General features: G+C 41.1%; 1 protein-coding gene across 2 annotated transcripts; it reads right to left on the reverse strand.

The window, feature by feature from the left end:
• Positions 1 to 1,282: 1,282 nt before the first annotated feature.
• On the reverse strand, positions 1,283 to 14,353 carry LOC5576129. Of its 2 annotated transcripts, XM_021838417.1 has the most exons (4): positions 14,267 to 14,343; positions 14,119 to 14,194; positions 2,345 to 2,794; positions 1,283 to 2,287 (listed from the first exon to the last, which is right to left on the reverse strand). In XM_021838417.1, exons 2-4 carry the CDS (start codon positions 14,187 to 14,189, stop codon positions 2,122 to 2,124), a joined length of 687 nt encoding a protein of 228 aa, XP_021694109.1. In that variant the 5' UTR covers positions 14,190 to 14,194; positions 14,267 to 14,343; the 3' UTR covers positions 1,283 to 2,121. The 2 variants fall into 2 exon arrangements, with proteins under 2 accessions (XP_021694109.1, XP_001662475.2); XM_001662425.2 differs by having other exon boundaries at positions 14,119 to 14,353.
• Positions 14,354 to 15,086: the final 733 nt, after the last annotated feature.

A 15,086-nucleotide genomic window follows, 5' to 3' on the forward strand; every position in this document is an offset into this window, starting at 1 on the left:
TTCAGGTCGAATCTCGACTGAGATTCAGGTCGAATCTCGACTGAGATTCAGGTCGAATCTCGACTGAGATTCAGGTCGAATCTCGACTGAGATTCAGGTCGAATCTCGACTGAGATTCAGGTCGGATCTCGACTAAGATTCTGTCGAATCTCGACTGAAATTCTGTCGAATCTCGACTTCAGTCAATTCAGACAATTTCAATTCCGTAGAATCTTGAATATGATTCTGTCGAATCTGTTTGGATTTCCACTGAGAGTTTTTCAAATCTCGACTTAGATTTCATCGGAATATTGACTGAAATTCGATCTAAATCCTGAATAAGGTTCTGGGGCGTACCTTGATTGGGATTCTATTTTACTTCGACACTGAAATTTAATCGTTCCCGACTGAGGCTCTGTCAGAATTTGTAATAAAATTCTGTCGAAATCGAGAGATTCTCGAGTCGTGAATCTGGCAAAAGGAAGCTAGCAGTTCCAGTGATTGTAGAAGCATTAGTAAAAATGTTTTATCATATTGCCAACTCATTTTCTTCTATACATTTGGTATTCTAATAATCAACGCTTTACTTGCATGAATTTGGAAAACTTTCACGACGTGAACACGTTTTCATCCCTCTGCGATGACCCATACATCTACAGCCAACTTGGATCGTGTGGCATCGTTCGACACCGTCGTAGTAACCTTCGCACACCTTGATTTTCAAATTCTGGTTTACCACGATTTAGCGTCCTGATACCTACCTAGAGAGAGAAAGATCAATGAAGTCGAACCGACTTGAACCCAGGCTCAAAAGTTTGCGCCCTCTGAACAAACAACCAAACGTCTCCGCGTTTACATTTTTCTTCAACAAAAAGCGGATCATCGTGCGCGATCACGCAAAGTGTTGCCGCGCCATTGAAGCGTTTGTGTACAGACAGCTATTTCAGAACGATTAATCACACATTTCCCGTCCTTCGCCGATGAATGACTGCGGCGTGGGCGTGGGTGTTGTTCGGAAGGATTTTCTCCTTCCGAATTGCGAATGATCTGGTCGATTTAGACAGTCATTTGTGTTGCATTTCAGTCTGATTGAATGATGCACCGTCTAAAAATGTCGAGGCTTACTAATAACATCAGAATAGCCAACTTTGATATCGACATGAATGGTCGTAAATTTTGCACCCCCATCGATCGCAGCATGCCTCGTGGCTGGCGGTTTCAAATCCGGTTGATTTTGATAAACATCCATCTCGGGCGAGTCGTCATCGGATCGAAACACAAATTTCAAAGCCTGCTTGGTTTGATTGGAATTATTTATTTGTTCATTGCAAAAAAAAAATGGAATATGTATTTACAGTCGTTTGTCTCTTCGTTTGTTTCTTACATGACTAAAATTGGTTCCCCTTCATTTTTTTTTTGGTTTTTATTTTCAAAATTTATGTTTTGCAAGCGATAGAAAGCAGTTTCATGAAGCATGGAAGGATTAATTAAAAAGCAGAAAGAATGGTTGTGTAAACACACAAACGTTCACAGCAGCGCAGAGTGCATTCCTTTTCAAACGTGTTTGTGTCAGTATTGCTCGCATTCCCGAAAAATTAAAATTTCACTGTTGTAAACAGTTGCTTCTTATGTGCTGCTAGGTGTGTTGATTTACGGCCTTCTCTCACAGCGGTAGACCATTTCGTGTGGTAGGATCGTAATACACTTAACTACACACTAAATATTTAACCTCGAACCTGGATGATGGCGTTGAAGGTGCGATGAAGTGAAATGCGCGGTGAGTTGTGTGGAATTTTCCTGAAATAGAACCACTCGTTTACGACGACGACGACGACATCGGGTCATCATTATTGGAATCAGCTTGAATATCTGCCACCGTCGCGAAAAACGTTTGGGTTCATCTATTCTAAGCGTGCGAATTCTATATTGCACTCCAGATAAAGTGGAGGTTGGCATGAGTCACTGCTCGTGATTTACTAAACGCACCTGTCACCTACGGTGAGTTTTTAAGCAAGCGAAACGTAGTAGGCTGGTGATTCGGTCTTCGAGAGTTTGTAAAGTACGGCACGGATTCAAATCAAGTCAAGCGTGAGAATGTTCCAGCGTCACTACAGCGGAGAGTATTGTTATTCAGAGAATCATTCAGTTTCCTCCGACGCGGAAGATTTTGCTGGCCATCTGATAGGCGGATTGCCTATCCAGCGGGCAGGATTTATAGAGCTCATCGCACGATCGGTTCTGAGCTTTTCCGTTCTTGATCGCTTCCTTGATGGCGGTTCCGTCCAGCATGTAGTCGACCAAGGAGTTCCTGTAAAAATAATTCGCTATTGCATTGAACTCGATGTAAAATTACATTCTAACTTACTCGGCCAGCGCGAGGATCATGTGCTCGATCTGATCGGCGGTTCCGACCTGCATGTGGTAGTCGGACTTCTGCACGTACGTGCAGATGGCCTTCTGCAGGCACGATCCCGAATCGATGTTGTTCTGGGCCAGCATGTCGTCGACCTTGTTCAGCAGCTGGGTGAAGTCGCCGTCGCCGTTCTCGCTACGGTAGTGTCCACCGTAGCCTCCGCCGAAGGCCGTCACCAGCTTGGGCAGGATCAGCAGGGCGCCGATGCCGACCAGTGTTCCCAGCACCACTCCGCCCAAGTCGATCTTGAGCGGGGCGTAACCTCCGACGCCCGAGCTGGAGTATCCGTACCCGTTGAGTCCGCCTCCGTAGCCGGTGGTTAGGCCGAGCCGCTGTGTGCGATCGTTCGTGGCGGACGACGCTTCCGAGTAGTTGGTCTCGTTCGGTCGGCGCCAGTTGTTGCTGGAATATGAGTATTGGAAAAATAGTTGATGAAATACAATTCATTTGGTTCCATAATCTGACAGGATAAGTTCTACAATCCGACAGAACTGATTCCTCAAACCGACAATCCGACAGGATTGTTAGCACAATCTAACAGGATTGTTTGCACAATCAGACAGGATTGCTTCCCCAATCAGACAGGATTGCTTTCACAGTCCGACAGGATTGTTTCCACAGTCCGACAGGATTGTTTCCACAGTCCGACATGATTGTTTCCACAGTCTGACAAAATTGTTTCCACAATCCGACGGGATTGTTCCCACAATCCGACAGGATTGTTCCCACAATCCGACAGGATTGTTCCCACAATCCGACAGGATTGTTCCCACAATCCGACAGGATTGTTCCCACAATCCGACAGGATTGTTCCGACAATCTGACAGGATTGTTCCGACAATCTGACAGGATTGTTCCGACAATCCGACAGGATTGTTCCGACAATCCGACAGGATTGTTCCCACAATCCGACAGGATTGTTCCCACAATCCGACAGGATTGTTCCCACAATCCGACAGGATTGTTCCCACAATCCGACAGGATTGTTCCCACAATCCGACAGGATTGTTCCCACAATCCGACAGGATTGTTCCCACAATCCGACAGGATTGTTCCCACAATCCGACAGGATTGTTCCCACAATCCGACAGGATTGTTCCCACAATCCGACAGGATTGTTCCCACAATCCGACAGGATTGTTCCCACAATCCGACAGGATTGTTCCCACAATCCGACAGGATTGTTCCCACAATCCGACAGGATTGTTCCCACAATCCGACAGGATTGTTCCCACAATCCGACAGGATTGTTCCCACAATCCGACAGGATTGTTCCCACAATCCGACAGGATTGTTCCCACAATCCGACAGGATTGTTCCCACAATCCGACAGGATTGTTCCCACAATCCGACAGGATTGTTCCCACAATCCGACAGGATTGTTCCCACAATCCGACAGGATTGTTCCCACAATCCGACAGGATTGTTCCCACAATCCGACAGGATTGTTCCCACAATCCGACAGGATTGTTCCCACAATCCGACAGGATTGTTTCCCACAATCCGACAGGATTGTTCCCACAATCCGACAGGATCGTTCCCACAATCCGACAGGATGTTCCCACAATCCGACAGGATTGTTCCCACAATCCGACAGGATTGTTCCCAACAATCCGACAGGATTGTTCCCACAATCCGACAGGATTGTTCCCACAATCCGACAGGATTGTTCCCACAATCCGACAGGATTGTTCCCACAATCCGACAGGATTGTTCCCACAATCCGACAGGATTGTTTCCCACAATCCGACAGGATTGTTCCCACAATCCGACAGATTGTTCCCACAATCCGACAGGATTGTTCCCACAATCCGACAGGATTGTTCCCACAATCCGACAGGATTGTTCCCACAATCCGACAGGATTGTTCCCACAATCCGACAGGATTGTTCCCACAATCCGACAGGATTGTTCCCACAATCCGACAGGATTGTTCCCACAATCCGACAGGATTGTTCCCACAATCCGACAGGATTGTTCCCACAATCCGACAGGATTGTTCCGACAATCTGACAGGATTGTTCCGACAATCTGACAGGATTGTTCCGACAATCCGACAGGATTGTTCCCACAATCCGACAGGATTGTTCCCACAATCCGACAGGATTGTTCCCACAATCCGACAGGATTGTTCCCACAATCCGACAGGATTGTTCCCACAATCCGACAGGATTGTTCCCACAATCCGACAGGATTGTTCCCACAATCCGACAGGATTGTTCCCACAATCCGACAGGATTGTTCCCACAATCCGACAGGATTGTTCCCACAATCCGACAGGATTGTTCCCCACAATCCGTCAGGATTGTTCCACAATCCGTCAGGATTGTTCCCACAATCCGACAGGATTGTTCCCACAATCCGACAGGATTGTTTCCACAATCCGACAGGATTGTTCCCACAATCCGACAGGATCGTTCCCACAATCCGACAGGATCGTTCCCACAATCCGACAGGATTGTTCCCACAATCCGACAGGATTGTTCCCACAATCCGACAGGGTTGTTCCCACAATCCGACAGGATTGTTCCCACAATTCGACAGGATTGTTCCCACAATCCGACAGGATTGTTCCCACAATCCAACAGGATTGTTCCCACAATCCGACAGGATTGTTCCCACAATCCGACAGGATTGTTCCCACAATCCGACAGGATTGTTCCCACAATCCGACAGGATTGTTCCCACAATCCGACAGGATTGTTCCCACAATCCGACAGGATTGTTCCCACAATCCGACAGGATTGTTCCCACAATCCGACAGGATTGTTCCCACAATCCGACAGGATTGTTCCCACAATCCGACAGGATTGTTCTCACATTCCGACTGGATTGGTTCCACAAGCCGACACGATTGGTTACACAATCCAACAGGATCGTCTCTACCATGCATGGAGATGGTTTTCACAATCTAACGAGACTGTTATACAATCCGACAGGATTTGCTCCATAATCTGACGGGATTGGTCCCACAATCCGACAGGATTGCTTTCACATTCCACAATCCAACAAGGATTACTCCACAATTCGACGGAATTGTTTCCATAATCTGACAGGATAATTTCCGCTATCTGACAGGATTAGTTCTACAATCCGAACGAACTGTTTCCACAAACCGACAATCTGACGGGATTGCTTCCACAATCCGACAGGATTGTTTCCGCAGTCCGACAGAATTGTTTCTACAATCCGACAGGATTGTTTTCACAATCCATGGAGATTGTTTCCATAATCCATGGGGATTGTTTCCACAATCCAACGAGATTTTTTTTTACAATTCGACAGGAATGATTCCACAATCCGACGAGATTGGTACCATCTGAGAGTATTATTTCCACAATCCAACAGATCTGATTCCACAATCCGTCAGGATTTGTTCTACAATCCGCCAGGATTGATTCCACAATTCCCCAGGATTGGTTCCACAATCCGCCAGGACTGCTTCCGCCATCGGACAAGATTGGTTCCACAATCCGACAGGATTGAATTCAAAATCCGATAGAATTGGTTCCACAATCCGACGGGATTGGTTACACAATTAGAAAGGATAGGATTTGTTCCACAATTCGACAGCACTGGTTCCACAATCCGACAGAATTATTTCCACAATCCGACAAAATTGTTTCCGAGATCCGTCGTGATTTTCGCCACGATCTGACTGGATTTTTTCCACAATCCGACAGCATTTTATCCACAATCCGATGGGAATATTTCCACAATACGACAGGATGCCCTAATCTGACAGGTTTGTTTCCCCAATCTGACAGTACTGTTGCCTCAATTCGATAGGACTGTTGCCAATCCGACAAGATTGTTGCCGCAATGCAACATGATTGTTGCCAAATCTGACAAGATTGTTTCCCAACAGGATAGTTGCCTCTGTCCGACAGGATGAAGCCCCAATTCGACAGAATTGTAATAGGGTCCTAAAATGTTTAATGAAATCTTGTTTTCATTTGATATTACGAAAGAGCATGTTACTGCAACTACTTTAGCATTTTTTCCCGCTCAAATATCGGATAAATCATATTAAAACTTGAATTTAAAAATTGGATCCATAAATGAACCTTGACACTTGAGATCATGTTTGACGTTCGCTTAGTCGACAAAAATACCACAGGGGTTCAACTTTTTAACACCGGGGTTGTTCTTTTCTGACATTTCGGAAGGGACACGGAAAACAAAATACACCCAAAATTTGAGTTTAAACCAAGGGGTGTGACAAAATTTTAAAAAAACTTAAAAAATGTTTTTTGGGCTTAAACCATTGGAAAACATTAGAAAATTGAGTAAACATATGTTCTTGACCTAAACTTATGCGTTTGGCACTAAAATTGGGACAGGGCTTTAGGACCCTATTGTCCGATAGGATTGCTAGTCCATGACTTTCTTTGTAATGAGTTCACATATACGTTTTTTTTTAGAACATTTACAAAACTATACAATCTACGACAAAAGGTCGAAAGGACAGAAGGTCAAAATGACAAGAGGTCGAAAATATATTTTCGAATGAAAGAAGGACAAATTTTCCATCAAGAAAATGCTATCAGTACACTATGGCAAATATTTTGCTTGGATTGATACAGTGCCAAGCAAATGTTTGATATTGTATACTGTTTTTCAGATTTGAATCCGATGACTGCTTGTTGATTTATACGTAGTCAAATATTTGCACACTAATAGCTTAAGGTATTTGAGAAAAAATCGGGATGAGTTTATGTGCAAATATTGAACCTAATTACCGAAGATTGATGCCCAACATAAATCGCGCAAATGATATAAGAAAGATTGATGTTGTCACTGAAAACGATTACAGGATCAACATTTTTATAAGTATGATCAAGTCTGCAAAACATACAGAACATGAATGCAGAATGTTCTTAGGAAAATGTCTATCTTCAGGCGTATTCCGCAGTTGATGATGTTTTTAATTTTGAATTAACTCAAAAAGTAAAAACCCTAATCCGGGGTAACATTGATCATTTTTTTGAATATTTCTTAAACATTTGATTTGAAAATGCATGTGTTGCAAATTTTATATTTTTAAAACAAGTACTGCCACCCATTGCTCGTGTTTATGTACTGTATTTTGTTTTCTGAAAGTTTAAAACATGTTTAAAAAAATGTTTTAAGTGAGTTTTTGATTTAGCTGATATGGGGTAACATTGATCACACCATGAAAACATCGTTCGGTAATATTGAAAATATCATTACTTACTAAAATCATGGTCCCTGAAGCCGAATATGAAGGTCAAACTCTTATAAGTCATTTACTTTTTGAGTTATTTTAAAATTAGAAACACCTTAAATTGTGGAATACGCCTAAATGTATGCAATTTCCTAAGGAATTTCTTCACGCTTTATAATAATTTGTGAATTATGTTTTATTGAACATATTTATGAAAATTTTGACAACGGAGCCGTTTTCGGCGATGTCATTATTAGTAACAACTGCATTTCTCTTGCTCATATGGTTTACAGAACTCATGTGTGACATGATTCTTTTATGGTGTCATCCATAATCATGAAAATCATTGTTTACAAAAGTTGAAAAATTTACGCATGAACACAACTTTATTTTCGCAAAAACCCTATTGTTTATAAGCTCATGATTAGAATAAAGAGAATCGCCATTCATGCATTGAAAATATTTCATCAACAAATGTTGATTCGAGCTTTTTACGAAGAAGGTCATTGCGATCAATTTTACCCCGCTGATCAATGTTACCCCGGATTACGGTACCTTGGATCGAAGCAAGCCGTGAACGCGGGCGGCTTCGTTTTGAATTTTCTGTCAGGTTTACTTCGGTTCCGCGACACCTGTCGATGTTCTATGGAAAAATGTTATTGAAGTAATAAAAATATTTTTCTTCGCGGAGATTTACTTTAAAGATAGTTTGTGTTGTTCTGCGTACTAGATTGTTACATGATTTCGCTGGTGTCTGGCCGGCACTACGCCACCCGTTTAGTTTTCATCTTTCGTTTTTATCACTGTATTTTTTATTTATTTTTTTTTAAAGGCATTCTGTGCTCGTGGCCACTACTGTGCCGGAATCAGTTGATCTACAGCTTCTTCTTTACCGATACAGATTTATTTTCAACTTATCTATATTTACATCTTATTTTCACTCTCTCCTACTCTTTTACTCTCACACCGAGCAGGTAGGAGAGAGCTCTGTTGTTAGTGAGGCTAGCTGCCTGCGAAGAGGGTCAGTTTATCTCAGTCACCATCTGATACTGACGGAGGATGGATGTGCTCCCCAAAGCACGGTCCTCCGTGAGGCGTCTTCTGGTGGCTGGACTTTTTTTTTTTTTTGTAGAGGGGCTGGGAATCGAACCCATGACCTTCCGCTTATGAAGCGAAAGCGTAACCTCAAGGCTACAGACCCCCCCTATCTTTCGTTTTTGATAAGTGTGATTTCGCATTCCGCATTGGGCATTTTTCGCAATTTTGCCTCACAATGCAAAAAAATGCATGTCCGTCTATCATGTTATTCATTCGTGAATAATCTGATTGCGGATTTTTTTGAATTACCTTCAAATCCCAAGTCTGTACAGTGGGCCTGGCCATTTTAATATTTGTATCAAATCATTGATATGCTGCAAATATTAATGCTGACAAAATAATACTGGAAGAAATTTCTGTATTTCCAGGATGCTTTTCAATATGTTCCGTGCATACACTTAAAATAGAGTAGAATAGACTCAAAAATCGAAAGCCTTTTGAAAATTTTGTCGGCCTTTATATTGGATTCAGATAAGTAATTGTAGATATTTTAAACACTTCCAAACTTGGGAGATCAAAGTTATCCCAAAATCAGCAACGGTGGAAAATCAAATCAATCCTTTTTAGGGTTCCTTATGTTTGCAAAAACCTTATTATTGAAAAGTTTATGATAATTTATTCTCCAATGTTAACGCTAGTTACATTAATTGAGATGTTTTGATCACTTTTTTAGAAGAGCGCCGCTCACGCATTTTAGCTTTACGTTAGATGGCGAATAGGCTGAAAGTGTCTTCATCAACCCATTGTTAGGTTGAAAAGGTAACTCAAGTGAAGAAAATCTATGGTATCGCGTGGTATCTTTGCGACCATCATCCCTTTCAGTCTTACGACCCTTTTGGCTTAATAACCCTCTCGGCGTAACAGCCACACGATTTTCTCTCTGCATTCTGTCAAACCTCATTAAATCGAATGGTTCTTAGGCCTTATATCATTTGCAGTCTCTTCAGCTTAAGATCATTCGGCCAAACGACTATTTCGACTCATTAACTAATTCGGTTTTACAGCCTTGTTACCTTCCCGACCATTTGGCCTACTGACCCTTCCAGTCTAAAGTGGTACTTTATATTTCTTCATATATTTCAGCTCAAGAAACCTCTTGAGCTTTGAGCTTGAGCTTTGAGCTTTGAGCTTTGATTGGCCGCCCGTGGATGCTACTCCAGTATCGCCAGATCAGCTGCACTTACACAAGGAACCAACCGAATGACTGCTTGGGACTAACAGGCATCCTCAGTGTATAAGTGCTGGTGATCTTTTATTTTTAGACGACAATGGTGCCTGCCACGTCAGAATGCAGACCAATGTGGAGAAGGGGGAGGAATCGATGATGCATTGTACTGGCTCCCACGTAGACCGTATATACCACTGCATCTACGCCAGTTCATGCGGGAGTGTTTGGATTGGGGGAAAGGCATGACAGAGAGGTTTGCTTTTGTGGTTAGCAGATTGCCTATGAATCAGGCGTAAGGAAAGGCATGCGCGTGGAAGAATGGAAGCGTACGAGGAAAGGGACGGGCCTGGGATTGAACCCATGACCTTCTGCTTATGAAGCAGAAGCGGTAGCCATCAGACCACCAACCCCGTCTGCCTTTCAGCTCAAAAAACCTCTTGGCGTAAAAAGTCTTACAATCTTGTATGTTTTACGGTGAAACTGTCTGATCTCCTTCAATCTACTAACTCATTCGACCTAATGCCCTTTGGAACATACCGGCCTTACGTTCATCACCTAACGGCCTTTTCGGCATAATGATTACACTTTCTGTCGTATGAATATTTTTGATTATTCGGTCAAATAAACATTTCTCCCTAACAAACTATTCGCTCAAACGACATTATGCCTTACGTGACTGACTTCAATTGCTTTTTATTCAAGACTAGTGGTCCCGGCCAACTTCGTCTTGCTATCAAATAGTCTGTTGACAATATCCATGAAACGTCCCACACAAAATAATAGTTACATACACTTTTGTTTTTCCGACTTTCCTGGTGAACATACTGAGCTTTAAATACCCACAAACACGTTGGAACATTGCAGGAACATACCTGTAAGAGAATTTTCACAATCCAAAAGCCAGTTTTCATGCAAACTCGTGACATACAAACACCATTACATTTTTACTTATACGTCCACAAATTCATCAATCAAAATTGAGTTTCAACCGTTTTTCCTTTCGGAGTTTTGTCTTAAGGCCTTGCTCGCATTTATTTGAACTTTGGTCTTAAAATCCACAATCTGCAACAAACGTCAGTTTTTCGATCTTTGTCGCCAATTTTGAATGCGCTAATTTCCGAATCAGAAAAAAAAAACTCCTACAAAATGAATGTTTTGTAAACGAGATTGACAAGTAAAAAAAAGCATTTTTGACGCCTTTTTAGAATTTGGTTTGGAAAAAGAACTAAAATTAATATTGCCACGACAATGGACAGAAATTGATGCACGACGCTATTTTTGAATCCCGTTTGGTAAACTGCAGGTTATGATGTCGGGTATAGATTCCAAGATGGCGCCCAACGTTTATTTCAGAAATGAAGCTTTTTTAAATACTCTAGAACAATTCCTTCTGCAACTACGGGGTCTTCAAAGCCCTATTGCTAAAAATCGCTATCTTCCTCTCCTTTTAGAAATCTGGAAACAACGGTGCCAGTACCTGTTTTGTTGAAGAGCGAAAGAGAGAATTTCGCCACTGATCACTGAGCAGCACTATGAGCAGATTCCATATAGACTAACGGTCAAAAAAGTTTTTTTTTTCCATCATATGTCATATACCTATATGAGTTTTGAGATACTAATTTGATGTTTTGATTACAAAAACAAGTTTTCGAGGGGGACGGACCTGGTGTAGTGGTTAGAATACACGCCTCTCACGCCGAGGACCTAGGATCGAATCCCATCCCCGAGATAGTCACTACAAATTTTCAGTGACGACTTCCTTTGAACTAGCCTAGGGCTAAACATCTCGTTAATAAAGATAGAAAAAAAGAGTTTTCGAGACAAAGTCTTGCAGGTTGTCTACTACCTGGAAAAAAAACCTGGAATACTCATGGAATTTTGGCTACACTCAGGGAATTTATTTTGAAACAGTAATAAATGGTAGAATATGTCGTTTTTGTGATACAAAATCTCCTTAAGGTGAAGATAAATCGAAGCCAAACTTCAAATTTTCAAGAGCACGGATCTGGAGAACCAAGCACTAGTTTGAGCTGAAAACCCAATCGATTGGTCACCACCAGCTAGTGACCAATCGATAAAGTTTTCAGCTTTAACGGATGTTTGGTTCTCCAGATCCGTGCTCTTGAAAATTTAAAGTTTGGCTTCGATTCATCTTCACCTTAATCAAACAAAATTTAGGCTGCGCCGCTATCAAAATGGCAGTTGACATGTTTAATCTTTCTAACGATTTTTAATTTTTAATTCAGCATAAAAAAGGTTTGGACAAGTAATCAGAACTTAAGATTACCAAATTGGTAGAGGCAAGTACAGTTCGAGCAGTTGATTAGTTGAAAACATAAAAAAAAAATCTTTCCTGTTGTATAAAAATGATAAACTTTGTAGGAAAAGAGCAAAAACTACAACATGCCCGAAAAATAGTTTATTTCTCAGGGGAGCAATTTTTTTTTAGAGCCACCATTTTAATGCAAGTCTCCAGTTTTGGTTATGGTCTCTAAAACCTCTATTTTAATAAAAATATCTCTAAATTCACTGTTTTAATCTGCCTGCAGTGAATCCTGGTGCAAAATGCTAGAAGTTCTAAAGAAATCCACAAAACCTATTAGGCGACTATTCTGCAAGTTCTTAATGATATTTTTCTCAGATCTCGAGGAATGCTTTAGGAATTTCTCCAGTGATTTCTTCTTGAATATTTTCAGAAATTTCTCCAGCGGTTTTGCAATGGATGGTTGGAGGAATTTCCTTAAAATTTGGTCAAAAAATTCTAGAGCACTTCAAAGTTTCCACAAAAGTTTAGTTCACGGTTTTTTTTTAACCGTTTTGACATTTTTCCACGGAATCCTTCATATATTCCAGGCATGTTCATAAGATTTTTTCAAATATTCATCCACGGTTACTCTCAGGGATTGCTCCAAAAATCCTTCAGGCATTAGTCGATGATGTCTATTATAAACTTTTCGAATTCTTTGATAAATTTGATTCTAGGATTCCTAATTAGGTTCCTACAAAAATTTCTTTAATAATGTTTCAAATGAAATTGCTCAATCTTTATAGATTTTTCAAAACTTTATTCAAGGTGCAGGGATTTGACCCGAACTTCTCCAAGCAATTTCTTCAAAACGTCTTGTAGGACATTATTTGAAGATTATTTTTTTTAACTTTTTAGGAAGAATTTCATCAAACATTTTGGAGGACTTTCTGGTGAATATGCATCGAAGTCAAACCACGAATTTTGAAGAGCACAAATCTAGAGAACCAGACAGCCGTTTGTGCTGTCACTGGTCGCTCGCTGGAGGTGACCAATCGATCAATTTTTCAGCGCCAATGGTTGTCAGGTTCTCTAGTTCTGTGCTCTTGAAAATTCAAGATTTGGCTTCGATGCATCTTCACCTCCAGAGATCCTAGTAGGAATTTAATAAGGCGTACTTACAAGTCACACGAGTTCCATCTGAGGTTACTCCAGGATTGTTTTTCAAAATTCAACACAGATTAAAAAAAAAAAAACATTTTTTCCAAAATTATCTAAAAATGTCCATGAAATTTCGTCGGATCAACGACTTGAAAAAATATTAGATCTTAGAAATCTTGAGTTATTGACGATGCTCTAAACGGGAATGGTGGAGGAAGTCCTAGAGAAATCAATAGAACAATTCTCGGATGGATGATTCCTGATGTGATTATGCTTAGAAAAAATACAGATTGAATTAAGGTGAAACAGTTTGGAATCAACTTCAAAGATTGCACAGAAACTTCAAAGGCACAAATCTTGCGAAGAAAACATCCAACAGCAGAGTACTTTTTATTTTGACATTGTGCACTAGCAGAAAGCTTAAAATAAGAAGATCAGAAACGATTGCCTACTATTTCTCCAGTTTAGTGCCTTTGAAAACGTGAGTAGGGGCGCAAGTCGGCCATTGTGCCGGCCATCTTTGGATTCCGAGATGTTTCACCTCAATGAAGGCATATAAGATTAAATTCTTGGAAGAATTATTAGAAAGTTCGTGCAAAATCTCAAAACAAAATCCTGAAGAGATCAGCGGAGTGATATGTGATAATTTCAAAATTATTGATTCATCACTTGTTGAGTATATCGTTAGATAGAAACATATAATTTTTGACACAATGTATTCCAGTTCAATGTTGTCACACTTTCGCACTGTTTCCTAGTATACTTCACTATCCACTATATTCGTTCAATAAGTCTGTTTTTCGAAATCCTTATCATCATAACACTTTGAAACGTTTAAAAGATTCCACTTATTCCCATAATCGTACCTTTGAGCATAAGCACATTCGAACCCGGCCAGGGCAACCACTACAAGCACGACTACGTTTTTGCTGAACATATTCACTGTTACAAAATAATACAGAAAATTATTTTGAAAATTTCCGAACCAACACTATTTTTCTACTGAAATTGCACCAAAATTCGTTGAACCGCCACAAACCGTTGAAATCGTTCCTTCAAATGTTACCGAATCGAGTGCACCGTCTGCAATGAGTCCAGTTCCTTAATCTGGTGACATTTTATATGGAAATCATGTCACAGTTTGCAAGATTTGAACAATAGGCCATCCTGCCGTTTATCCATGGCAACGTGACTTCGTTAGTATTGGAGCAACAATCACCTGTGTGTGTTGGTAGCTTAGCAACCCTAGCCCAGACCCGCGCTCGAAAAGTGCAAGTTTTTGCCATCGTCGTAGTAGGCAAGCGACGACAACCGACCGACGGGAATCCTTCTTGCGTGAAATTTGCCAGCACTTACCGTGCTTGTGCTTGTTGGCTGGAGATGAGCAACTACTATTGTCGCTAGTTATGGCGGTTTCTTCTTCTTCCCCCCGCTTCGAAAGATCATGGCTTACTGTGCCATCCACGTGTGCGTTTAATTCAAATTGCGCCCGTGTGCTTTCCTCGTTCATTTTTTGTGGGTAAATTGTGTAAAATTCGCATTGTCTTCTGACTTGTCGCTCGTTTATGTCACATTAAAGTAGGCTGTGTCTTCTTCGGAGAGGGAAAAAGAAGAACACCGATGATGAAATAGAGTTGATTGCTTGGTTCCGCATTTGAATCTATGTTAGTGCTTCTTTTTCCTATAGAGTTAATGGTTTTTCACCTTTGCGAGATTCGGTTTTTGGCAATTGACGGACAAGGTGACGAGTAATTATATCGTCGTGATTGGCTCAATGATAATTAAAAATAAAACTTTGCTCATTAACTTCGTAATGTTCAAACGAAAATATTTA

The sequence above is a fragment of the Aedes aegypti genome, chromosome 1 (assembly GCF_002204515.2).
Source record: "Aedes aegypti strain LVP_AGWG chromosome 1, AaegL5.0 Primary Assembly, whole genome shotgun sequence".
In the NCBI taxonomy this organism is placed as follows: domain Eukaryota; kingdom Metazoa; phylum Arthropoda; class Insecta; order Diptera; family Culicidae; genus Aedes; species Aedes aegypti.

Excerpts from the sequence above, each read along its gene's own strand:
- LOC5576129 (XM_001662425.2), bottom strand. The coding sequence starts at position 14,189 with ATGTTCAGCAAAAACGTAGTCGTGCTTGTAGTGGTTGCCCTGGCCGGG. Across the intron at positions 2,795-14,118 it reads GAATGTGCTTATGCTCAAAG|CAACAACTGGCGCCGACCGA; the intron begins GTACGATTATGG and ends CTCATATTCCAG. Across the intron at positions 2,288-2,344 it reads ATGATCCTCGCGCTGGCCGA|GAACTCCTTGGTCGACTACA; the intron begins GTAAGTTAGAAT and ends TTATTTTTACAG.